The following is a 27,027-nucleotide window of genomic DNA, read 5'->3' as shown; positions in this document are numbered from 1 at the left end:
TCCACCCTTGTCCACTCTGTCAATTCCTCTGAAAATTTTGTATGTGGTGATCATATGCCCTAGCTCTTCGGTCTTCCAGCGACGTGAGGTGCAGTTCACGTAGTCTGTCCTGCTAAGTCATGCCTCTTATTTCTGGGACTAGCCTAGCGGCATACCTCTGAACTTTTTCCAGCTTCGTCTTGTGCTTGACTAGATACGTGCTCCACGCTGGGGCCGCATACTCCAGGATTGGTCTTACATATGTGGTGTACAAGATTCTGAAGGATTCCTTACACAGGTTTCTGAAAGCAGTTCTTATGTTAGCCAGCCTCGCATAGGCCGCTGGTGTTATTCTTTTGATGTGGGCTTCAGGAGACAGGTTTGGCGTGATATCAACTCCTAGATCTTTCTCTCGGTCCGTTTCGTGAAAGACTTCATCTCCCATTCGGTATCCAGTGACTGGCCTCCTAGTTCCTCCTCCTAGCTTCATTACCTTACATTTACTTGGGTTGAACTTTAATAGCCATTTGTCGGACCATTCCTTCAGTTTGTCTAGGTCATCTTGTAGCCTCATACTATCCTCCTCTGTCTTGATCCTCCTCATAATTTTTGCATCATCAGCAAACATTGAGAGGAACTATTCAATTCCTTCTGGGAGATCATTTACGTATATCAGAAACAGTATAGGTCCAAGGAATGATCCCTGTGGGACTCCACTGGTGACTCCCCGCCACTCCGAGACCTCACCCCTCACGGTGACTCGCTGTGTCCTGTTGCTTAGGTACTCCCTTATCTAGTTGAGTACCTTCCCTTTCACTCCTGCCTGCATCTCCAGTTTGTGCTCTAGTCTCTTATGTGGTACTGTGTCAAAAGCTTTCTGGCAGTCTAGAAATATGCAGTCTGCCCACCCCTCTCTCTCTTGCCTGATTTTTGTTGCCTGGTCATAGAACTCAATTAAACCTGTTAGGCATGATTTGCCATTCCTGAACCCATGCTGATGTTGTGTTACAAAGTTTCTTTGCTCCAGATGTTCCACTAGCTTTTTTCGCACAATCTTCTCTGTCATCTTGCATGGAATGCAGGTTAGGGACTCTGGCCTGTAGTTCAGTGCCTCCTGTCTATCACCCTTCTTGTATATTGGGACTACATTGGCAGTCTTCCAAATTTTTGGCAGTTCATCTGTTGCCAGTGATTTGTTGTACACCATGGAGAGTGGCAAGCACAGTGCTTCTGCTCCTTCCTTTAGAATTCATGGTGAGACTCCATCCAGGCCTATAGCCTTTGGCACATCCAAATCTAGCAGATGCTTCCTCACCTCCCCACTGGTAATCACAAACTCCTCTAGTGGTATCTGGTTTGATATTCCCTCTCTTATTTCTGGGACTTGTCCTTGCTCTGAGGTGAAAACCTCCTGGAATTTCTTATTGAGTTCCTCGCACACTTCCTTGTTGTTTGTTGTTAATCTTTCTGCCCCTATCCTCAGTTTCATTACCTGTTCCTTCACTGTTGTTTTCCTCCTGATGTGGCTATGCAGCAGTTTGGGTTGAGTTTTTGCCATGCTCGCTGTGTCATTTTCAAATTGCCTCTCTACCTTTCTTCTCACCCTGACGTATTCATTCCTGGCGCTCTGGTATCTTGCTCTACTCTCTAGTGTTTTATTGTTTCCATAGTTTCTCCATGCCCTTTCATTTAGTTGCTTTGCTAGCTTACAACTCTGATTAAACCATGGGTTTCTTATCTGCATTTCCTTTTTTTCCTTTTGGACTGGGACGAACTTGTCTGCTGCCTCCTTACACTTCCGTGTGATGTAGTCCATCATGTCTTGAACCGTCTTTCCTCTGAGCTCTGTTTCCTAAGGTATTTGAGTTAGGAATTTTCTCATCTCCACATAGTCTCCCTTCCAAAATGCCGGCCTCTTGCTTTATGGTCCCTTCCTTGAGTACATTAACCCTTCTTCGACCTGATACTCAAACAACAGTACACTGTGATCACTCATACCCACGGGGGTTTCAAGACCGATTTCCCTTATGTCTTAATCGTTCAGAGTGAATACTAGGTCGAGTCTTGCTGGTTCATCATTGCCTCTCATTCTCGTGGGACCCTTGACATGCTAACTTAAAAGTTTCTAGTCACCACCTCCAACAGTTTCGCTCTCCATGTTTCCTCACCTCCATGTGGTTCCTCGTTTTCCCAGTCTATCCTTCCATGATTAAAGTCCCCATTATGAGCAGATGAGATCGATTTCAACAGACGTGTGTGTATGTGCTTGTGTGTGAGTGTGTGTGTGTGTACTCACCTAATTGTACTCACCTAATTGTGCTTGCGGGGGTTGAGCTCTGGCTCTTTGGTCCCACCTCTCAACCGTCAATCAACAGGTGTACAGGTTCCTGAGCCTATTGGGCTCTATCATATCTACACTTGAAACTGTGTATGGAGTCAGCCTCCACCACATTGCTTCCTAATGCATTCCATTTGTCAACCACTCTGACACTAAAAAAGTTCTTTCTAATATCTCTGTGGCTCATTTGGGCACTCAGTTTCCACCTGTGTCCCTTTGTGCGTGTTCCCCTTGTGTTAAATAGACTGTCTTTATCTACCCTATCAATTCCCTTCAGAATCTTGAATGTGGTGATCATGTCCCCCCTAACTCTTCTGTCTTCCAGCGAAGTGAGGTTTAATTCCCGTAGTCTCTCCTCGTAGCTCATACCTCTCAGCTCGGGTACTAGTCTGGTGGCAAACCTTTGAACCTTTTCCAGTTTAGTCTTATCCTTGACTAGATATGGACTCCATGCTGGGGCTGCATACTCCAGGATTGGCCTGACATATGTGGTATACAAAGTTCTGAATGATTCTTTACACAAGTTTCTGAATGCCGTTCGTATGTTGGCCAGCTTGGCATATGCCGCTGATGTTATCAAATATTGTGTGATGTTATTATAGTGTGTGTGTTTACTAGTTGTGTTTTTGCGGGGATTGAGCTTTGCTCTTTCGGCCCGCCTCTCAACTGTCAATCAACTGTTTACTAACTACTTTTTTTTTTCCACACCACACACACATACACACACACACCCCAGGAAGCAGCCCGTGACAGCTGACTATCTCCCAGGTATCTATTTACTGCTAGGTAACAGGGGCACTTAGGGTGAAAGAAACTTTGCCCATTTGTTTCTGCCTCGTGCGGGAATCGAACCCGCGCCACAGAATTACGAGTCCTGCGCGCTATCCACCAGGCTACGAGGCCCCCACACACGGCCTCTGTGTGTGTGTGTGTGTGTGTGTGTGTGTGTGTGTGTGTGTGTGTGTGAACACAGGGGGATGTGTATCGCAGCTCAACACCTCACATCTACCGGCCTGGCATCCACACCTGCCCAACACTACAACACCTACAACCACCGCCTTTTTGAACGAACATTAAGTAGCAATTTACTAATACATATTACCACACTACCCACTATGTACCAGTACCTGTCTAGTACCTGTCTAGACTCACCCCTAGACGGTTGCCAGTAGTGGAAACTCAGGCTGCACGCTCCTCCCACAAAGGGACGAACCGGCCAATAGCCAGCAGCCATAGACTGGTTCTACCGTAACGACGCACTAATGAAGCTCTGACTCTTGGGGTAAACCGGTTCTCCACCCCCGTAATAACATAACACAATTACACAATGGTCGGTATCTTGTGCTCGACCTTCGAGATCCTGGATAAAGGAAGATATAGGACCCCATACCGGTCTTTGTCTACAGTCGTGCACGGCCAGGTATGGGCAGTTGTGCACGGCCTGGTGTGGGCAGACGTGCACGGCCTGGTGTGGGCAGGCGTGCACGGCCTGATCTGGGCAGACGTGCACGGCCTGGTGTGGGCAGGCGTGCACGACCTGGTGTGGGCAGGCGTGCACGGCCTGGTGTGGGCAGGCGTGCACGACCTGGTGTGGGCAGGCGTGCACGGCCTGGTGTGGGCAGTCGTGCACGGCCTGGTGTGGGCAGGCGTGCACGGCCTGGTGTGGGCAGGCGTGCACGGCCTAGTGTGGGCAGGCGTGCACGGCCTGGTGTGGGCAGGCGTGCACGGCCTGGTGTGGGCAGGCGTGCACGGCCTGGTATGGGCAGTCGTGCACGGCCTGGTGTGGGCAGGCGTGCACGGCCTGGTGTGGGCAGGCGTGCACGGCCTGGTGTGGGCAGGCGTGCACGACCTGGTGTGGGCAGTCGTGCACGGCCTGGTGTGGGCAGGCGTGCACGGCCTGGTGTGGGCAGGCGTGCACGACCTGGTGTGGGCAGTCGTGCACGGCCTGGTGTGGGCAGGCGTGCACGACCTGGTGTGGGCAGGCGTGCACGGCCTGGTGTGGGCAGGCGTGCACGACCTGGTGTGGGCAGTCGTGCACGGCCTGGTGTGGGCAGGCGTGCACGACCTGGTGTGGGCAGGCGTGCACGGCCTGGTGTGGGCAGGCGTGCACGACCTGGTGTGGGCAGTCGTGCACGGCCTGGTGTGGGCAGGCGTGCACGGCCTGGTGTGGGCAGGCGTGCACGACCTGGTGTGGGCAGTCGTGCACGGCCTGGTGTGGGCAGGCGTGCACGACCTGGTGTGGGCAGGCGTGCACGGCCTGGTGTGGGCAGGCGTGCACGGCCTGGTGTGGGCAGTCGTGCACGGCCTGGTATGGGCAGTCGTGCACGGCCTGGTGTGGGCAGTCGTGCACGGCCTGGTGTGGGCAGGCGTGCACGGCCTGGTGTGGGCAGGCGTGCACGACCTGGTGTGGGCAGTCGTGCACGGCCTGGTGTGGGCAGGCGTGCACGACCTGGTGTGGGCAGGCGTGCACGGCCTGGTGTGGGCAGGCGTGCACGACCTGGTGTGGGCAGGCGTGCACGGCCTAGTGTGGGCAGGCGTGCACGGCCTGGTGTGGGCAGGCGTGCACGGCCTGGTGTGGGCAGTCGTGCACGGCCTGGTGTGTGCACGGCCTGGCGTGTGCAGGCGTGCACGGCCTGGTGTGTGCACGGCCTGGCGTGTGCAGGCGTGCACGGCCTGGTGTGGGCAGGCGTGCACGGCCTGGTGTGGGCAGTCGTGCACGGCCTGGTGTGTGCACGGCCTGGTGTGGGCAGGCGTGCACGGCCTGGTGTGGGCAGGCGTGCACGGCCTGGTGTGGGCAGGCGTGCACGGCCTGGTGTGGGCAGTCGTGCCAGGACTGTGGGGTCTCCCTTGTCTTGCCCTGCGACTATAAACACACACGTGTAGGCAACGTGTCCTCAGGGAGGAATAAGCTCACGAGAATGTATTGAGAACGTCTACATAATTAGTGCTATTATGTATTCTCTATATCCATGACAAGATTAGGTTTAAGGTACATTAAAGTAAGGTTTGATTAGGTTAAGTTTAATTATGTTTGCATAATTAGGTTAATATGGTGTATTATTGTCAATAATGTGAAATATAGCATTTAAACTATTTCAGTATACCCAAGAATTTCGTTTATAGAAAACCTAATTCTTCAAAGAAAACATTTTCAGCATCCACGTTTAATATTTTAAACCAACGATTTATAATACAGTAAAGTTATAGCTTGAGAATAATCTCTGTTTAAGGCAAAGGTTCAGTTCCTAGTTAACATTTAGACTATTACTGGAACCGTAATATGATTTAGACTATCACATATATCTAGATAACTATCAAGGTGGTTTAAGTTTGAGGGGGGGGGGGGGGTTGAGGTTTCTAATGGTAATGGATTTGGTGTGAGGACGGACTCCTTGTAGAACACCGGCTCTATCACCTCACACCCACGAACATGTCTTCCCTCCCCTTGGTATAGTGTTCAGTATCAGCATATACAGAAACTTGCCTAGCTCAGCAAACATCAACGGAGATGCGTGTAAACTTGCCTAGCTCAGCAAACATCAACGGAGATGCGTGTAAACTTGCCTAGCTCAGCAAACATCAACGGAGATGCGTGTAAACTTGCCTAGCTCAGCAAACATCAACGGAGATGCGTGTAAACTTGCCTAGCTCAGCAAACATCAACGGAGATGCGTGTAAACTTGCCTAGCTCAGCAAACATCAACGGAGATGCGTGTAAACTTGCCTAGCTCAGCAAACATCAACGGAGATACGTGTAAACTTGCGTGGACATAAAAATAAAGTTAATTAATATAAATATATCTGGGAATGATAAAGTTAGCATAAACATGTAGCTTTATAAGGAAAGCAATTTGCTTTAAAATTCAAATATGATTTAGATAGTCTGCGGTTATACTTCAGAGCGTAATTACTCCTGACTTCAGCAACGTTACGGAAACCAGAGTCAGAAAAGTAATAGTTTGTAACTTTCTTTACAAATTGTAATTATTAACAACAATTGTGAAGCAATTCATAGGAAATAAAGACACTCATTCACAATCATAATAATCATAGACTTTGCAGCCAAACCACAATTATCAGTTATGAACATTTTATGAATAATAGCTCTTTACTCCACACAGAAATGTTAATATATCACAAGTAAGCATAAGACAACCCCCAGCGTTTCGGAGAGCTGCCCCCCCTCGTCTTATCCCTGGTAGTTCACAGCTACTCATGTACGCGGATGTACGCACTGGGAGTACTTACGCCAACAATAGATTCATCAAATATAAATGTCAATTTTGTACATCAGAATTATTCCCACAAAATGTTCTGAGACATAGAACTGTTAGCGCAGCCTCGCGTACGTCCATGGGTCCTCTTAAGTTATATTTTTCTTGCATGTAGCTTGTCCACTTGTCCAGCATCAGTACGCTGTTACTTTTCCGACGCTTCTCTTTACAGTTCTGGTAATTACTAACTCCTTCTCCCTGATGAAATGTTAGAATCTGCCTCAGGTGGCAGTTGTTCTGGGGTTGTCACGCATTAACTGCCCTCGCTGACGTCTCGTCGACCTGGCCAATTGATGTGGTTCCAGACCAGCGATCTCTATACGAGGAATCCGTGGAAGAGCCCCAGGCCTGGCTGCCACACACCAGCGGAATCCCGTCTCTGGAGACACGATCTTGGTGGCTGCATCCACAAGTACCTCTTGTCTCGCTAGTCACCTTCTGGTGTCCTCCTGGGTCAGGTCAAGACCCTGTGCTCCCACTTCACAATAACTATTGTACCAAAACTTAAAAAAATTGTAAGGTCAATTACATCAAAATTTACCGTTACAGAACCGGTCTCTTTAATTCAAATAAATTAGTAATATTCCCTGTTTTCTTTCTTCGTTATCCATATACTTTTAGTCGTCAGATTAAGTTACTTTGTATCACAACTATTGTATGATTATTGACCTTGTGCCGTCGCTATCACTTTATCTCCTGTTTACTTCAAACAGAGAGGATAGTGGGAGAATGTATAATACCGTATTACGGAAAAGAATATAGAAACACAGATAAAATCGTTTAGAGAATAACGTTTTAGAATTACCTATACTGAATATGATTGCAGGCATTTCAACAAATCATGTCTGTATGTTATCAGTGTAAACTTGTAAAATTAACTAGGCTATTTGATCATTACAATTCTTTGATAACAAGCACCGATCTGAAATCTAGATGCTGTTTGAAGCATTTTCATAGATGGCTCCTATTCAAAATATAGCCTGCCAGATCTATTCATAATACTGTCTGGCAGACCCATTCATAACACTGGCAGACACATTCATAACACTGGCAGACACATTCATAACACTGGCAGACACATTCATAACACTGGCAGACACATTCATAACACTGTAGGTGATGGGAAAGAGTGGTGGTGGAGTTGGGTGGTGGTGATAGGGAGGGGTGGTGGTGAAAGGGAAGGGTGGTTGTGATAAGGAGGGGTGGTGGGTGATGGAAAGGGGTGGTGGTTAAGGAGAGGGGTGGTGGTGATAGGGAGGGGTGGTTGTAAAGGAATAGGGTGGTGGTGATAAGGAGGGGTGGTGATAGAGTGGGGTGGTGGTGATAGGGAAGGGTGGTCAGAAAACGGACACTATTAACCAACTTTCAATAACTCAAAGAAAACGAGAGCTAGTGGAATTTCCCTGGAAGAAAACGTGGATATTATTGCCATATGTCACCATAAAATTCGCCAACTATATTAATGGGAGTTCCTTTTACAACCACAGTCTCTGGACTGTAAACATCATAAAAACATTTCCCTTTAACTTACTCAATTATCACTACTAAAATAGAGTAAATGTGGGCTCTCTTTCCACTTGATAAAACGCATCTGGTGAACAGCCGGATGCATCAGTGGGAGGGAGACCGGAAGTCGTAATTATTAATTTAACATAACAAGTCTCGCATGGAACAGAATGAGTTCCACAATTATAACCTTTGGACGTAGTGTTATGGGATGTAAAGTGCTCCCATTATCAACACATTCATCGTCTACAAAAGAGGAAATTGTCCTGATTCCAAACCCGGTTATCTATTCACTCCTCGCCAGTAATGTAGGAGATTAGGGTAAACCGGGTAGGCTGCTAGTGAGTGAACAAAACAAACAAGATAAATATTGGATGTTATCTCATAAATAACTATATTTCCCCCTGATATAACTGTTGTATTTAGGATTACTTCTATTATTGTGAGTGTCCTTTAACAGGTGTAACTGAAGACAAAGAATTAATAACAATTATCTAGTAAACCAGGACATGTGTTGAAGCCAGCCTCACCTACGAGGAGTTAACGACTGGCGTGTCTCATGCGTGTTCATACCTGGTTGTCTAGGCCAGAATCAACTATTCAGATAAACTGTATTTTAAATTTAATTACCAACATATGTAGTCTTATACTGTAATGAATGTCTACTAATCATTTATTTCGGTTGATAGACCATATGTATGAAAACATTAAACAATGGGTGGTGGTAGTGGTGAAGGAGAGGGGTGTGATGGGGAGGGGTTGTCGTTGAGGAGAGGGGTGGTGGTGATGGGGAGGTGTGATGGTGATGGGGAGGGGTGGTGATGATGGGGAAAGGTGGTGCTGAATGAAAGGGGTGGTGGTGATGGGGAAGGGTGGTAGTGAAGGAGAGGGGTGGTGGAGATGGGGAGGGGTGGTGGTGAAGTAGAGTTATGGTGGTGATGGGGAGGGGTGGTGGTGATGTAGACGGCTGGTGATGAAGGAGAGGGGTGGTGTTGAAGGAGAGGGGTGGTGGTGATGGGGAAGGTTGATGGTGATGGGGAGGGGTGGTGATGATGGGGAGGGGTAGTGGTGATGGGGAGGTTTGATGGTGATGGGGAGGGGTGGTGGTGATGGGGAGGGGTGGTGGTGATGGGGAGGAGTGGTGGACATGGGGAGGGGTGGTGGTAATGGGGAGGGTTGATGGTGATAGGGAGGGGTGGTGGTGATGGGGAGGGTTGGTGGTGATGGGGACGGGTGGTGGTGATGGGGAGGGGTAGTGGTGATGGGGAGGGGTGGTGGTGATGGGGAGGGGTGGTGGTGATGGGGACGGGTGGTGGTGATGGGGAGGGGTTGTGGTGATGAGGAGGGGTGGTGGTGATAGGGAGGGGTGGTGGTGATGGGAAGGGGTGGTAGTGATGGGGAGGGGTGGTGGTGATGGGGAGGGGGGTGGTGGTGGTTATGGGTAGGGGTGGTGGTGATGGGGAGGGGTGGTTGTGATGGGAGGGGTGATGGTGATGGGGAGGGGTGGTGGTGATGGGGAGGGGTGGTAGTGATGAGGAGGGGTGATGGTGATGGGGAGGGGTGGTAGTGATGAGGAGGGGTGGTGGTGATGGGGAGGGGTGGTAGTGATGAGGAGGGGTGATGGTGGTGGGGAGGGGTTGTGGTGATGAGGAGGGGTGGTGGTGATGAGAAGGGGTGGTGGTAATGGGGAGGGGTGGTGGTGATGGGTCAAGACACTGGAACCTCTCCCGGCTCTGGTATATATAACCTGGGAAGCTCTGGGTCTCTCACAGTCAACCATCAGCTCTCCAGAAGTCGCTCCTTCACCTGCTGTTGCTGCTACACCCAGGGTTTACCCTCCAGTCTCTGCTACACCCAGGGTGTTAACTCTACCGTAAGTAGTTCACCCTCCAGTCTCTGCTACACCCAGGGTGTTAACTCTACCGTAAGTAGTTCACCCTCCAGTCTCTGCTACACTCAGGGTGTTAACACTACCGCCACACCCTTCAAGACGTACACCCTCGCTCATAAGGTAGACAGCCACACCCTACAATAAGTACACTTGCTAGAGGTGTTGTTGACCCATGTGGTCAACAACACCTTGAGGCTCACTAACGAACTCTTCCTTATATGAGGTATTGAGTTCTTACACATGGAACATCATCATACTTCCCGCTGACCCAAGAGCTGCAGTTCAACCCCAACAAGCAGAGAGAGACGAGCACTGTTAGGTGAGTACATCTAGACACAGAACACCAAGAACTCTGAGGACAAGGAACACAGAAGAGAACCATCAACCCAACTCTGTCGTTGTTGTATTGGCGGGAACTTCTCCAGTAGAGAAACATGACCATAAACACGGATCCCATAGATGCCAGAACCCAGGGGGTGAGGAGCTTCCTACACCACGTGACTCTTGGTTGACAGGCGGGACCCAAGAGCTAATACACAAGCCCGTAAAGGTATTAATACGGAACACAGGGAGGGTGCTGCAGCCGGGAAGGAAGCCATCTTGACCTCTGGAACACCACCAGTTCCTGGGGTAATGTCCGCGAGCTCCGCCTCCCCCTGTGTCTCCCTTCCCCCTCCCCCGCACCCGTGCTCTCCTACCTTCCACTGTTCACCTGGTGTTAGTCCACTGTTCACCTGGTGTTAGTCCACTGTTCACCTGGTGTTAGTCCACTGTTCACCTGGTGTTAGTCCACTGTTCACCTGGTGTTAGTCCCACTGTTCACCTGGTGTTAGTCCACTGTTCACCTGGTGTTAGTCCCACTGTTCACCTGGTGTTAGTCCCACTGTTCACCTGGTGTTAGTCCCACTGTTCACCTAATGTTAGTCCCCCTGTTCACCTGGTGTTAGTCCCACTGTTCACCTGGTGTTAGTCCCCCTGTTCACCTGGTGTTAGTCCCACTGTTCACCTGGTGTTAGTCCACTGTTCACCTGGTGTTAGTCCCCCTGTTCACCTGGTGTTAGTCCCACTGTTCACCTGGTGTTAGTCCCACTGTTCACCTGGTGTTAGTCCCACTGTTCACCTAATGTTAGTCCCCCTGTTCACCTGGTGTTAGTCCCACTGTTCACCTGGTGTTAGTCCCCCTGTTCACCTGGTGTTAGTCCCACTGTTCACCTGGTGTTAGTCCCACTGTTCACCTGGTGTTAGTCCCACTGTTCACCTGGTGTTAGTCCCACTGTTCACCTAATGTTAGTCCCCCTGTTCACCTGGTGTTAGTCCCCTTGTTCACCTGGTGTTAGTCCCACTGTTCACCTGGTGTTAGTCCACTGTTCACCTGGTGTTAGTCCCACTGTTCACCTGGTGTTAGTCCCCCTGTTCACCTGGTGTTAGTCCCACTGTTCACCTGGTGTTAGTCCCACTGTTCACCTGGTGTTAGTCCACTGTTCACCTGGTGTTAGTCCCACTGTTCACCTGGTGTTAGTCCCACTGTTCACCTGGTGTTAGTCCACTGTTCACCTGGTGTTAGTCCCACTGTTCACCTGGTGTTAGTCCCACTGTTCACCTGGTGTTAGTCCACTGTTCACCTGGTGTTAGTCCCACTGTTCACCTGGTGTTAGTCCCACTGTTCACCTGGTGTTAGTCCACTGTTCACCTAATGTTAGTCCCCCTGTTCACCTGGTGTTAGTCCCCCTGTTCACCTGGTGTTAGTCCACTGTTCACCTGGTGTTAGTCCCACTGTTCACCTGGTGTTAGTCCCACTGTTCACCTGGTGTTAGTCCCCCTGTTCACCTGGTGTTAGTCCTCTGTTCACCTGGTGTTAGTCCCACTGTTCACCTGGTGTTAGTCCCCCTGTTCACCTGGTGTTAGTCCCCCTGTTCACCTGGTGTTAGTCCACTGTTCACCTGGTGTTAGTCCCACTGTTCACCTGGTGTTAGTCCCACTGTTCACCTGGTGTTAGTCCCCCTGTTCACCTGGTGTTAGTCCTCTGTTCACCTGGTGTTAGTCCCACTGTTCACCTGGTGTTAGTCCCACTGTTCACCTGGTGTTAGTCCCACTGTTCACCTGGTGTTAGTCCCACTGTTCACCTGGTGTTAGTCCACTGTTCACCTGGTGTTAGTCCACTGTTCACCTGGTGTTAGTCCACTGTTCACCTGGTGTTAGTCCCCCTGTTCACCTGGTGTTAGTCCACTGTTCACCTGGTGTTAGTCCCCCTGTTCACCTGGTGTTAGTCCACTGTTCACCTGGTGTTAGTCCCCCTGTTCACCTGGTGTCAGTCCACTGTTCACCTGGTGTAAGTCCCACTGTTCACCTGGTGTTAGTCCCCCTGTTCACCTGGTGTTAGTCCCACTGTTCACCTGGTGTTAGTCCACTGTTCACCTGGTGTTAGTCCCCCTGTTCACCTGGTGTTAGTCCCACTGTTCACCTGGTGTTAGTCCACTGTTCACCTGGTGTTAGTCCCACTGTTCACCTGGTGTTAGTCCACTGTTCACCTGGTGTTAGTCCCACTGTTCACCTGGTGTTAGTCCCCCTGTTCACCTGGTGTTAGTCCCACTGTTCACCTGGTGTTAGTCCCCCTGTTCACCTGGTGTTAGTCCACTGTTCACCTGGTGTTAGTCCCCTGTTCACCTGGTGTTAGTCCCCTGTTCACCTGGTGTTAGTCCCCTGTTCACCTGGTGTTCGTCCCCTGTTCACCTGGTGTTAGTCCACTGTTCACCTGGTGTTAGTCCCACTGTTCACCTGGTGATAGGCCACTGTTCACCTGGTGTTAGTCCACTGTTCACCTGGTGTTAGTCCCCCTGTTCACCTGGTGTTAGTCCACTGTTCACCTGGTGTTAGTCCCACTGTTCACCTGGTGTTAGTCCCCCTGTTCACCTGGTGTTAGTCCCACTGTTCACCTGGTGTTAGTCCACTGTTCACCTGGTGTTAGTCCCCCTGTTCACCTGGTGTTAGTCCCACTGTTCACCTGGTGTTAGTCCACTGTTCACCTGGTGTTAGTCCCACTGTTCACCTGGTGTTAGTCCACTGTTCACCTGGTGTTAGTCCCACTGTTCACCTGGTGTTAGTCCCCCTGTTCACCTGGTGTTAGTCCCACTGTTCACCTGGTGTTAGTCCCCCTGTTCACCTGGTGTTAGTCCACTGTTCACCTGGTGTTAGTCCCCTGTTCACCTGGTGTTAGTCCCCTGTTCACCTGGTGTTAGTCCCCTGTTCACCTGGTGTTCGTCCCCTGTTCACCTGGTGTTAGTCCACTGTTCACCTGGTGTTAGTCCCCCTGTTCACCTGGTGTTAGTCCCCCTGTTCACCTGGTGTTAGTCCACTGTTCACCTGGTGTTAGTCCCCTGTTCACCTGGTGTTAGTCCCCTGTTCACCTGGTGTTAGTCCCCTGTTCACCTGGTGTTCGTCCCCTGTTCACCTGGTGTTAGTCCACTGTTCACCTGGTGTTAGTCCCCTGTTCACCTGGTGTTAGTCCACTGTTCACCTGGTGTTAGTCCCCTGTTCACCTGGTGTTAGTCCCCTGTTCACCTGGTGTTTGTCCCCTGTTCACCTGGTGTTCGTCCCCTGTTCACCTGGTGTTAGTCCACTGTTCACCTGGTGTTAGTCCCCCTGTTCACCTGGTGTTAGTCCCCTGTTCACCTGGTGTTAGTCCCCTGTTCACCTGGTGTTTGTCCCCTGTTCACCTGGTGTTCGTCCCCTGTTCACCTGGTGTTAGTCCACTGTTCACCTGGTGTTAGTCCCCCTGTTCACAGTTGCATTCTGTTTAAATCTTTTGACATTCCCGTTGTGTTTGCTAATTAGAAGTTCATCTATTCCCTGTTCATTGTTATATATAGATTTTCATGTTCATTATACAGTGTTCACTTGTTCATCTGTACATCGTTCACCGGTTTACATGCACTTGGAGTTTGTCTCGTTAGTACAGTCGGGTTGGCTCTCGACTCACGCTCGTGAATTCCGGGTTCAAATTTCGGGTGGGACAGAAATGATTGGGCGCATATCCTATCACCTACTGCACCTGTTCACCTAGCAGTAAGTAGGTACCCAGGAGTTAGTTTATTGTGGGGTTACATCCTAGGGGGGGGGGAGGGAGTGGTTAATCAGCTATTCAAACCTAGGGGGGGACCTCGATATAAACCTAACATATGTTAGGTATATATATATATATATATATATATATATATATATATATATATATATATATATATATATATATATATATATATATATATATATATATATATATATATATATATATATATATATATTGGCTGCCTGTCCCCCGATACAGTTAACTGTTCAACAGCTAGTGCTCGAATGCTACATGCAGTTGCTGATATTTAATGAGCAATGTTCAACTGTTCAATATTTGCGTTCAACTGACCAATATTCAATTTTGAACATTTCAATCTTCACTACTGGTCAGTGTTCACCTGTTCATCGAGAAAATTAAACAAAATAGTAAATTCCACATATAGAGAAATCGTTGTTCAGTGAACATTGTTTATCTGTTCAATAAGCAGTGTTCATCTCATCAATGACAGGTGTTCACTTATTTGGTAGTCATTGTTAATCTGTTCAATATCAATTGTTTGTCTGACAAAATATCGAGTTTTTAAATGTTCAAGGAGTTCAGTTAATGTTTGAATTGATAAACATGTTCACTTCCCAATGTTCAGCCTTTTAAAATTATTCTGTTTAGGTTTTTAAGGCTTAATTATACCTGTTCATTGCTTAGTTTCACATTTTTCATGTTTCGTGTTCATCAGTTTTAACATTTAATATTCTCTTGTTCAATATTGTGACCATATGTTAGGTGTTCATATATTTTAATTTTCAGTATTCTGTGCTCGCAGGTTAAATTTTCACTTGTTCAGTACCGCGTTCACTTGTTCAGCTCCTTTTTTCCTGGCAAAGTTCCTTGTTCACTTCCTCAATATATAGTATGCACATGTTCAGTACCCAGTTTTCACTTGTTCAGTGCCCATTGTTTCCTCGTTCAATGTTACATGTTAGCTTGCTAAGTGTTCAGTGTTCATTTGTTCAATATTTGCCAATTCAATATCAGTTTTTACGTGATGCAATTGTTCATCTGTTCATTTCCTAGCGCTCGCTAGTTCAGTATTCAGTCGCTGGATGGTTACTTGTTCAGTATGCAGTTATCACCTGTTCAGTGTTCAATATTCTGTGTATAGTGATCACCTGTTCAGTGTTCAATATTCTGTGTATAGTGATCACCTGTTTAGTGTTCATTATCCTGTGTATAGTGATCACCTGTTTAGTGTTCAATATCCTGTGTATAGTGATCACCTGTTTAGTGTTCAATATCCTGTGTATAGTGATCACCTGTTCAGTGTTCAATATCCTGTGTATAGTGATCACCTGTTCAGTGTTCATTATCCTGTGTATAGTGATCACCTGTTCAGTGTTCAATAGTTACGACACGTATGCCTTGCATGTTCATTCTCGTTCAAGTGTTCAACCAAAACATAACGGCAGTAACAAGAACGAAGATATCACATATTATCAAAACGAGTCAATAGGTTATCTTGCAGCACTAATATGATAACTTAATCAACCAAAGGTTATTTTGCAACGCTAATATGACAACTTAGTGATCCGAAGGTTATCTTGCAGCACTAATATGATATCTTAATCAACCGCAGGTTATCTAGCAACGCTAATTGTTACAATTATTAAAACTTGAGTTAACATGTTATCTCGCAACATTAATATAAGTAAACAGGTTATCTTGCAACACTAAGTAAATAGGTTATCTTGCAACACTAAGTAAATAGGTTGTCTTGTAACACTATGTAAATATGTTATCTTTCAACACTAAGTAAATATGTTATCTTGCAACACTAAGTAAATATGTTATCTTGCAACACAAAGTAAATATGTTATCTTGCAACACTAAGTAAATATGTTATCTTGCAGCACTAAGTAAATATGTTATCTTGCAACACTGAGTAAATATGTTATCTTGCAACACAAAGTAAATATGTTATCTTGCAACACAAAGTAAATATGTTATCTTGCAACACTAAGTAAATATGTTATCTTGCAACACAAAGTAAATATGTTATCTTGCAACACAAAGTAAATATGTTATCTTGCAGCACTAAGTAAATATGTTATCTTGCAACACAAAGTAAATATGTTATCTTGCAGCACAAAGTAAATATGTTATCTTGCAACACAAAGTAAATATGTTATCTTGCAACACAAAGTAAATATGTTATCTTGCAGCACTAAGTAAATATGTTATCTTGCAGCACTAAGTAAATATGTTATCTTGCAACACTGAGTAAATAGGTTATCTTGCAACATGTTGCTGTTGTTTAAGATTCAGCTACTCGGAACAAAATGTCTTGTAACTCTAATATAAGTAAAGAGGTTACCTTATAACACTTAATTAACCAATATTTACAGGTGTGTTGAGTAGTAACCAGATCTTCACCATGATCATTGCTATCACCATCCTCCTTGGTGAGTATTGTCACCATATTGTCCTGCCACTAGGAGCTTAACAAGGGTAAGTATCAGAGCCCCTGTAATCGTGCAACATTTAGTAAACAGTGTTCATCTGTTGAACACTGTTAGTGAACAGTGTTAAGGTTTAGCCTTGGTGTAGTACTCTCCTAGTTGTGCTTGTCGGGGTTGAGCTTCGGTTAAACCCGAACACTTACTGGCCACTTGGACGGGGGGAGGAAGTGGGGCCCGTCCCTCAGGGTGGGGGTGTGAGGGACAGTTAGTGAGGCGTTGGATAGTTAATGGGGCGTGGGACAGTTAGTGAGGCGCTGGACAGTTAGTGAGGTGCTGGACAGTTAGTGAGGCGCTGGACAGTTAATGGGGCGCGGGACAGTTAGTGAGGCGCTGGACAGTTAATGGGGCGCGGGACAGTTAATGGGGCGCGGGACAGTTAGTGAGGCGCGGGACAGTTAGTGAGGCGCAGGACAGTTAGTGAGGCGCGGGACAGTTAGTGAGGCGCGGGACAGTTAGTGAGGCGCGGGACAGTTAGTGAGGCGCGGGACAGTTAGTGAGGCGCAGGACAGTTAGTGAGGCGCGGGACAGTTAGTGAGGCGCGGGACAGTTAGTGAGGCGCGGGACAGTGAGGCGCAGGACAGTTAGTGAGGCGCGGGACAGTTAGTGAGGCGCAGGACAGTTAGTGAGGCGCGGGACAGTTAGTGAGGCGCGGGACAGTTAGTGAGGCGCGGGACAGTTAGTGAGGCGCAGGACAGTTAGTGAGGCGCGGGACAGTTAGTGAGGCGCGGGACAGTGAGGCGCAGGACAGTTAGTGAGGCGCGGGACAGTTAGTGAGGCGCAGGACAGTTAGTGAGGCGCGGGACAGTTAGTGAGGCGCAGGACAGTTAGTGAGGCGCGGGACAGTTAGTGAGGTGCGGGACAGTTAGTGAGGCGCAGGACAGTTAGTGAGGCGCGGGACAGTTAGTGAGGCGCGGGACAGTTAGTGAGGCGCGGGACAGTTAGTGAGGCGCGGGACAGTTAGTGAGGCGCAGGACAGTTAGTGAGGCGCGGGACAGTTAGTGAGGCGCGGGACAGTTAGTGAGGCGCGGGACAGTGAGGCGCAGGACAGTTAGTGAGGCGCGGGACAGTTAGTGAGGCGCGGGACAGTTAGTGAGGCGCGGGACAGTTAGTGAGGCGCGGGACAGTTAGTGAGGCGCAGGACAGTTAGTGAGGCGCGGGACAGTTAGTGAGGCGCGGGACAGTTAGTGAGGCGCGGGACAGTTAGTGAGGCGCTGGACAGTTAGTGAGGCGCGGGACAGTTAGTGAGGCGCGGGACAGTTAGTGAGGCGCGGGACAGTTAGTGGGGCGCGGGACAGTTAGTGAGGCGCGGGACAGTTAGTGAGGCGCGGGACAGTTAGTGAGGCGCAGGACAGTTAGTGAGGCGCGGGACAGTTAGTGAGGCGCGGGACAGTTAGTGAGGCGCGGGACAGTTAGTGAGGCGCGGGACAGTTAGTGAGGCGCAGGACAGTTAGTGAGGCGCGGGACAGCTAGTGAGGCGCGGGACAGTTAGTGAGGCGCGGGACAGTTAGTGAGGCGCGGGACAGGGTGAGGTTGAGGACAGTGGTGTAGACGGCGCCGTTGGTGATGACCGCGTGAGTGTGTGAGTAAAGCCTTAATCTGTCTTCCTCAAATTATCTATATTTATTCATTGTCTTACGTTAATATTTATTATATTTTGGCATATATATATATATATATATTATATTATATTATATTTTATTATATTTACTCTTACTTCTTAATAATTGCTTACTTTTAGTGAGCTCATTAAATATACTTCCTGTAGTAATAGTAATAATAACAGTTATCTTATTACAAATATACAGACGATTATGATAGTTGTTAAATCAGCAGTCACGTGTGTGTATATATAATAAAGTCACTACTGGCATTTTAGTAAAGATCTTTGATTACTTGTCTGGATTAAATAGTAACTTGAAGTTAGCCTTCAAACATTAAGTGAGGAATAGTAAAATAATCTTGCTGTTAACGAAGGATCAACGAGCGAGTGTCCAGTACCACTGAAGATTAGGAGTCATTAAGGGGTAACTACCGAATATGCGACGGTACACTTTAACGAGGAGACATCGTCCCTGGAGCTCAACGAGAGGTAATATCAGTCCCTGGAGCTTATCTAGGAGAAATGTGAGGACTCGAAAAGCTTAGCGAATAGTAATTTGTGAAGACGGGCATGACATAATCCATGCACTGACTTGTGTTATTGTCTGTAGCAGCGTGTGGCGGTGCCCTGGGGAGGGCGCCCAGGCAGCTCGGTACGCCCGTCAACGAGGTACCCAACTCAATCCCAGTGGATCAAGGGGAAGGAAGTCTTCCAGTGGTGGTCAACCCCATCCCGGCAGCCAATCCTCAGCTCAGCCCCCAGGTCATACCCCAAGCCAACCCCATCCAGCTTGGGGTTCGACCCCAGACGCTACCCCAGGTGTTCCCCAGTGGTAATGCCGTCCTGGAAGATGCCCAGATCGGCCACCTGCTGAGAACAGCGCCCGCGGGATCCCAGCTGCTGAGAACGACTGCGCCTGTGGGTAGCCTCCTGTCTCGTCTTCCAGATAATGCTACCCTTATCAGGACGAATATTGTCGACACTTTCAGCTGCAGTGGACGGGTAGGTGTGTGTGTGTGTGTGTGTGTGTGTGTGTGTGTGTGTGTGTGTGTGTGTGTGTGTGTGTGTGTGTGTGTGTGTGTGTGTGTGTGTGTGAGTGTGTGTGTGTGTGTGTGTGTGTGTGTGTGTGTGTGTGTGTGTGTGTGTGTGTGTGTGTGTGTGTGTGTGTGTGTGTGTGTGTGTGTGAGTGTGTGTGTGTGTGTGTGTGTGTGTGTGTGTGTGTGTGTGTGTGTGTGTGTGTGAGTGTGTGTGTGTGTGTGTGTGTGTGTGTGTGTGTGTGTGTGTGAGTGTGTGTGTGTGTGTGTGTGTGTGTGTGTGTGTGTGTGTGTGTGTGTGTGTGTGTGTGTGTGTGTGTGTGTGTGTGAGTGTGTGTGTGTGTGTGTGTGTGTGTGTGTGTGTGTGTGTGTGAGTGTGTGTGTGTGTGTGTGTGTGTGTGTGTGTGTGTGTGTGTGTGTGTGTGTGTGTGTGTGTGTGTGTGTGTGTGTGTGTGTGTGTGAGTGTGTGTGTGTGTGTGTGTGTGTGTGTGTGTGTGTGTGTGTGTGTGTGTGTGTGTGTGTGAGTGTGTGTGTGTGTGTGTGTGTGTGTGTGTGAGTGTGTGTGTGTGTGTGTGTGTGTGTGTGTGTGTGTGTGTGAGTGTGTGTGTGTGTGTGTGTGTGTGTGTGTGTGAGTGTGTGTGTGTGTGTGTGTGTGTGTGTGTGTGTGTGTGAGTGTGTGTGTGTGTGTGTGTGTGTGTGTGTGTGTGTGAGTGTGTGTGTGTGTGTGTGTGTGTGTGTGTGTGTGAGTGTGTGTGTGTGTGTGTGTGTGTGTGTGTGTGTGTGTGTGTGTGTGTGTGTGTGTGTGAGTGTGTGTGTGTGTGTGTGTGTGTGTGTGTGTGTGTGTGTGTGTGTGTGTGTGTGTGTGTGTGTGTGTGTGTGTGTGTGTGTGTGTGTTCTGATATATATACAGAGCAACAGTACAAATAACAATTGTGATTTCTGATGCAATGACTATTAAGCACAGGTGTCTGACGCAGCTACTGTAGGTGTCTGCCACAACAATAACAGACATATACAGAGGTAACTGAGGTGTCTGCCACAACAATAACAGACATATACAGAGGTAACTGAGGTGTCTGCCACAACAATAACAGACATATACAGAGGTAACTGAGGTGTCTGCCACAACAATAACAGACATATACAGAGGTAACTGAGGTGTCTGCCACAACAATAACAGACATATACAGAGGTAACTGAGGTGTCTGCCACAACAATAACAGACATATACAGAGGTAACTAAGGTGTCTGCCACAACAATAACAGACATATACAGAGGTAACTGAGGTGTCTGCCACAACAATAACAGACATATACAGAGGTAACTGAGGTGTCTGCCACAACAATAACAGACATATACAGAGGTAACTGAGGTGTCTGCCACAACAATAACAGACATATACAGAGGTAACTAAGGTGTCTGCCACAACAATAACAGACATATACAGAGGTAACTGAGGTGTCTGCCACAACAATAACAGACATATACAGAGGTAACTGAGGTGTCTGCCACAACAATAACAGACATATACAGAGGTAACTAAGGTGTCTGCCACAACAATAACAGACATATACAGAGGTAACTGAGGTGTCTGCCACAACAATAACAGACATATACAGAGGTAACTGAGGTGTCTGCCACAACAATAACAGACATATACAGAGGTAACTGAGGTGTCTGCCACAACAATAACAGACATATACAGAGGTAACTAAGGTGTCTGCCACAACAATAACAGACATATACAGAGGTAACTGAGGTGTCTGCCACAACAATAACAGACATATACAGAGGTAACTGAGGTGTCTGCCACAACAATAACAGACATATACAGAGGTAACTGAGGTGTCTGCCACAACAATAACAGACATATACAGAGGTAACTGAGGTGTCTGCCACAACAATAACAGACATATACAGAGGTAACTGAGGTGTCTGCCACAACAATAACAGACATATACAGAGGTAACTGAGGTGTCTGCCACAACAATAACAGACATATACAGAGGTAACTGAGGTGTCTGCCACAACAATAACAGACATATACAGAGGTAACTGAGGTGTCTGCCACAACAATAACAGACATATACAGAGGTAACTGAGGTGTCTGCCACAACCACAACAGACATATACAGAGGTAACTGAGGTGTCTGCCACAACCACAACAGACATATACAGAGGTAACTGAGGTGTCTGCCACAACCACAACAGACATATACAGAGGTAACTGAGGTGTCTGCCACAACAATAACAGACATATACAGAGGTAACTGAGGTGTCTGCCACAACAATAACAGACATATACAGAGGTAACTGAGGTGTCTGCCACAACAATAACAGACATATACAGAGGTAACTGAGGTGTCTGCCACAACAATAACAGACATATACAGAGGTAACTGAGGTGTCTGCCACAACAATAACAGACATATACAGAGGTAACTGAGGTGTCTGCCACAACAATAACAGACATATACAGAGGTAACTGAGGTGTCTGCCACAACAATAACAGACATATACAGAGGTAACTGAGGTGTCTGCCACAACAATAACAGACATATACAGAGGTAACTGAGGTGTCTGCCACAACAATAACAGACATATACAGAGGTAACTGAGGTGTCTGCCACAACAATAACAGACATATACAGAGGTAACTGAGGTGTCTGCCACAACAATAACAGACATATACAGAGGTAACTAAGGTGTCTGCCACAACAATAACAGACATATACAGAGGTAACTGAGGTGTCTGCCACAACAATAACAGACATATACAGAGGTAACTGAGGTGTCTGCCACAACAATAACAGACATATACAGAGGTAACTGAGGTGTCTGCCACAACAATAACAGACATATACAGAGGTAACTGAGGTGTCTGCCACAACAATAACAGACATATACAGAGGTAACTGAGGTGTCTGCCACAACAATAACAGACATATACAGAGGTAACTGAGGTGTCTGCCACAACAATAACAGACATATACAGAGGTAACTAAGGTGTCTGCCACAACAATAACAGACATATACAGAGGTAACTGAGGTGTCTGCCACAACAATAACAGACATATACAGAGGTAACTGAGGTGTCTGCCACAACAATAACAGACATATACAGAGGTAACTGAGGTGTCTGCCACAACAATAACAGACATATACAGAGGTAACTAAGGTGTCTGCCACAACAATAACAGACATATACAGAGGTAACTGAGGTGTCTGCCACAACAATAACAGACATATACAGAGGTAACTGAGGTGTCTGCCACAACAATAACAGACATATACAGAGGTAACTGAGGTGTCTGCCACAACAATAACAGACATATACAGAGGTAACTGAGGTGTCTGCCACAACAATAACAGACATATACAGAGGTAACTGAGGTGTCTGCCACAACAATAACAGACATATACAGAGGTAACTGAGGTGTCTGCCACAACAATAACAGACATATACAGAGGTAACTGAGGTGTCAGCCACAACAATAACAGACATATACAGAGGTAACTGAGGTGTCTGCCAGACTAAGAGTTACTCCTTCCTCTCAGGTGTACGGATACTACGCTGACCAGGACAACGACTGCCAGATCTTCCACGTGTGTCTGCCACTACAACAGCTTTACCCTGCCAACTTCACCAAAGAGACTACCTTCATTTTCAGCTTTATCTGCCCTCAATATACCATCTTTAGTCAGGTGAGTAGATGATATGTACACCCAGGTGATGTACACCCAGGTGATGTGTACACCCAGGTGATGTACACCCAGGTGATGTACACGCAGGTGATGTACACCCAGGTGATGTACACCCAAGTGATGTACACCCAGGTGATGTACACCCAGGTGATGTACACCCAGGTGATGTGTACACCCAGGTGATGTACACCCAGGTGATGTACACCCAGGTGATGTACACCCAGGTGATGTGTACACCCAGGTGATGTACACCCAGGTGATGTACACCCAGGTGATGTACACCCAGGTGATGTGTACACCCAGGTTATGTACACCCAGGTGATGTACACCCAGGTGATGTACACGCAGGTAATGTACACCCAAGTGATGTACACCCAGGTGATGTACACCCAGGTGATGTACACCCAGGTGATGTACACCCAGGTGATGTACACCCAGGTGATGTACACCCAGGTGATGTACACCCAGGTGATGTACACGCAGGTAATGTACACCCAAGTGATGAACACCCAGGTGATGTACACCCAGGTGATGTACACCCAGGTGATGTACACCCAGGTGATGTACACCCAGGTGATGTACACCCAGGTGACATGTACACCGAGGTGATGTACACCCAGGTGATGTACACCCAGGTGATGTGTACACGCAGGTGATGTACACCCAGGTGATGAACACCCAGGTGATGTACACCCAGGTGATGTACACCCAGGTGATGTACACCCAGGTGATGTGTACACCCAGGTGATGTGTACACCCAGGTGATGAATACCCAGGTGATGTATACCCAGGTAATGAACACCCAGGTGATGTACACCCCAGGTGATGTACACCCAGGTGATATACACCCAGGTGATGTACACCCAGGTGATGTACACCCAGGTGATGTACACCCCAGGTGATGTGTACACCCAGGTGATGTGTACACCCAGGTGATGTACACCCAGGTGATGTACACCCAGGTGATGAATACCCAGGTGATGTACACCCAGGTGATGAACACCCAGGTGATGTACACCCCAGGTGATGTACAACCAGGTGATGTGTACACCTAGGTGATGTACACCCAGGTGATGTACACCCAGGTGATGTGTACACCTAGGTGATGTACACCCAGGTGATAGGTACACCCAGGTGATGTACACCTAGGTGATGTACACCCAGGTGATGTACACCCAAGTGATATGTACACCCAGGTGATGTGTACACCCAGGTGATGTACACCTAGGTGATGTACATCCAGGTGATATGTACACCCAGGTGATATGTACACCTAGTACATATCACCTGAGTGAACACCCAGGTGATGTACACCCAGGTGATGTACACCTAGGTGACATGTACACCCAGGTGATGTACACCCAGGAGATGTACACCTAGGTGATGTACACCTAGGTGACATGTACACCCAGGTGATGTACACCCAGGTGATGTACACCCAGGTGACATGTACACACAGGTGACATGTACACTAAGGTGATATGTACACCCAGGTGATATGAACACCCAGGTGGCATGTACACCCAGGTGGCATGTACACCCAGGTGATATGTACACACAGGTGACATGTACACTAAGGTGATATGTACACCCAGGTGATATGTACACCCAGGTGGCATGTACACCCAGGTGGCATGTACACCCAGGTGATATGTACACACAGGTGACATGTACACTAAGGTGATATGTACACCCAGGTGATATGTACACCTAGGTGACATGTATACCCAGGTGACATGTACACCCAGGTGATATGTACACCCAGGTGACATGTATACCCAGGTGATGTACACCCAGGTGATATACACCCAGGTGACATGTACACACAGGTGACATGTACACCCAGGTGATATGTACACCCAGGTGGCATGTACACCTAGGTGACATGTATACCCAGGTGACATGTACACCCAGGTGACATGTACACCCCGGTGACATGTACACCCAGGTGACAAGTACACAGAGGTGACATGTACACCCAGGTGACAAGTACACACAGGTGACATATACACCCAGGTGACATGTACTCCCAGGTGACAAGTACACACAGGTGACATATACACCCAGGTGACATGTACACCCAGGTGACAAGTACACACAGGTGACATATACACCCAGGTGACATGTACACCCAGGTGACATATACACCCAGGTGACAAGTACACACAGGTGACATATACACCCAGGTGACATGTACACCCAGGTGATGTACATCCAGGTGACATGTACACCCACGAGTGTAATTATCAGAAAAAGACGCCAAGCTGAATAGACCATGTAGCAAGTACACATATAATTCAATTTAATAATTGAATTATATGTGTAAAAGAGTAGAGTATAGTACAGTAGATTACAAGAGCCAGGACAGTAGAGTACAAGAGTCAGGACAGTAGAATACAAGAGCCAGGACAGTACAGTACAAGAGCCAGGACAGTAGAGTACAAGAGCCAGGACAGTAGAGTACAAGAGCCAGGACAGTAGAGTACAAGAGCCAGGACAGTAGAGTACAAGAGCCAGAACAGTAGAGTACAAGAGCCAGGACAGTAGAGTACAAGAGCCAGGACAGTAGAGTACAAGAGCCAGGACAGTAGAGTACAAGAGCCAGGACAGTAGAGTACAAGAGCCAGGACAGTAGAGTAAAAGAGCCAGGACAGTAGAGTACAAGAGCCAGGACAGTAGAGTACAAGAGCCAGGACAGTATAATACAAGAGCCAGGACAGTAGAGTACAAGAGCCAGGACAGTAGAGTACAAGAGCCAGGACAGTATAATACAAGAGCCAGGACAGTAGAATACAAGAGCCAGGACAGTATAATACAAGAGCCAGGACAGTAGAATACAAGAGCCAGGACAGTAGAAAACAAGAGCCAGGACAGTAGAATACAAGAGCCAGGACAGTATAATACAAGAGCCAGGACAGTAGAATACAAGAGCCAGGATAGTAGAGTACAAGAGCCAGGACAGTAGAGTACAAGAGCCAGGACAGTACAGTACAAGAGCCAGGACAGTAGAGTACAAGAGCCAGGACAGTAGAGTACAAGAGCCAGGACAGTAGAGTACAAGAGCCAGGACAGTAGAGTACAAGAGCTAGGGCAGTAGAGTACAAGAGCCAGGACAATAATGAGGCCGCATATCACACAGGACTCGCTGACCTGCGCCTGGGAGTCGGAAGCTCTGCCGTGTGAGGCCGCTGCTACTCTCTATGGCATCAACGACAGCTTCTTCAAGAAGATCAGGGACAGCGACGGCAAGGAACGCTACGCTCAGCTCGGCGAAAACTTCTCCCCGTCGTCCGCTGGCTCGGGCGCCACATTCAACATCCCCTAGTCCCTGAAGACCCCCAACAGTTGTTCCCCCTGAGATACGCAAGAGAAGGGGGACATGGGACTCTCCTCCCAGGGCATGCATGATAAGAGAAGGTCTCACAGGTCACTCTTGGGGAATAAGGGGGCATTGTGGGCATGGGTATAGCTCTGTACAATGACTGTCTTCGCTAGTCCTTTCCTAACGCTCATCGTGTGATGATACAGCTTTTCTGGGCATTATTGTTATTGTATTTGTTAAGTGATCGGTTGAGAATTCCACACTTGGGTACTAGTTCCGGTGTTAACCCCGGGCCTTCTGTCGGCGAGAGTCAACTAGGGGTCCCCATAGTACCCTCTAGTGGTAGAAGTCTGAACCACAGGCCCACTGGCGGTGAGGGAGTCAACTAGGACCCCAGTGGTGGCCGGCAGTGAACCAGGAGACAGTGATGAATGATGTTCTCAAGAGAGAGAGGTCAAGAAGCCTGGCTCTCCTGGTTCCACTGACACATACCATTAGGGCTTACCAAGTTAGGTTAGGTGGGTTACTAATGTTTACAACTGTACCTGGATCAATTAATATATGCAATAAAGACAGCAACATATGGATATAATTTTTCCTTCACCCTGTTTATGCTAGGATATGAGGTTGTTAGTATATTCCATATAGTTTTGTGATAAGTATTCCTTTGAAGACGAATGTGCTCATACCCGCCCCCCCCCCACCCTCTGACTGTCATCTTCCTTCTTACTACTGTACGTTTCCGACCTCACAACCAATTCATCACAGAGAGGACTGCATCCATCTCTCATGTGCAGC

General features: G+C 47.8%; 2 protein-coding genes across 5 annotated transcripts; one reads left to right on the top strand and one right to left on the bottom strand.

The window, feature by feature from the left end:
- Positions 1-3,717: 3,717 nt before the first annotated feature.
- Positions 3,718-6,057, bottom strand: LOC138349956 (putative uncharacterized protein ENSP00000383309). The gene is made up of 2 exons (XM_069299959.1): positions 6,042-6,057; positions 3,718-5,180 (listed from the first exon to the last, which is right to left on the bottom strand). Exons 1-2 carry the CDS (start codon positions 6,055-6,057, stop codon positions 3,718-3,720), a joined length of 1,479 nt encoding a protein of 492 aa, XP_069156060.1.
- Positions 6,058-9,851: 3,794 nt separating this feature from the next.
- On the top strand, positions 9,852-26,812 carry LOC138350029 (uncharacterized). 4 transcript variants are annotated; one of them, XM_069300269.1, is made up of 5 exons: positions 9,852-9,970; positions 16,454-16,510; positions 18,781-19,169; positions 22,761-22,907; positions 26,047-26,812. In XM_069300269.1, the coding sequence occupies exons 2-5, from the start codon at positions 16,483-16,485 to the stop codon at positions 26,230-26,232; spliced, it is 750 nt and encodes a 249-aa protein (XP_069156370.1). In that variant the 5' UTR covers positions 9,852-9,970; positions 16,454-16,482; the 3' UTR covers positions 26,233-26,812. The 4 variants fall into 4 exon arrangements, with proteins under 4 accessions (XP_069156370.1, XP_069156368.1, XP_069156369.1 ...); XM_069300267.1 differs by having other exon boundaries at positions 18,778-19,169; XM_069300268.1 differs by having other exon boundaries at positions 9,968-10,021; positions 18,778-19,169.
- The last annotated feature ends 215 nt before the right edge of the window (positions 26,813-27,027 follow it).

The sequence above is a fragment of the Procambarus clarkii genome, chromosome 43 (assembly GCF_040958095.1).
Source record: "Procambarus clarkii isolate CNS0578487 chromosome 43, FALCON_Pclarkii_2.0, whole genome shotgun sequence".
Classification (NCBI taxonomy): domain Eukaryota; kingdom Metazoa; phylum Arthropoda; class Malacostraca; order Decapoda; family Cambaridae; genus Procambarus; species Procambarus clarkii.
Note: the sequence above shows the minus strand (reverse complement) of the source record. Positions and strands in the feature narration are given on the sequence as shown.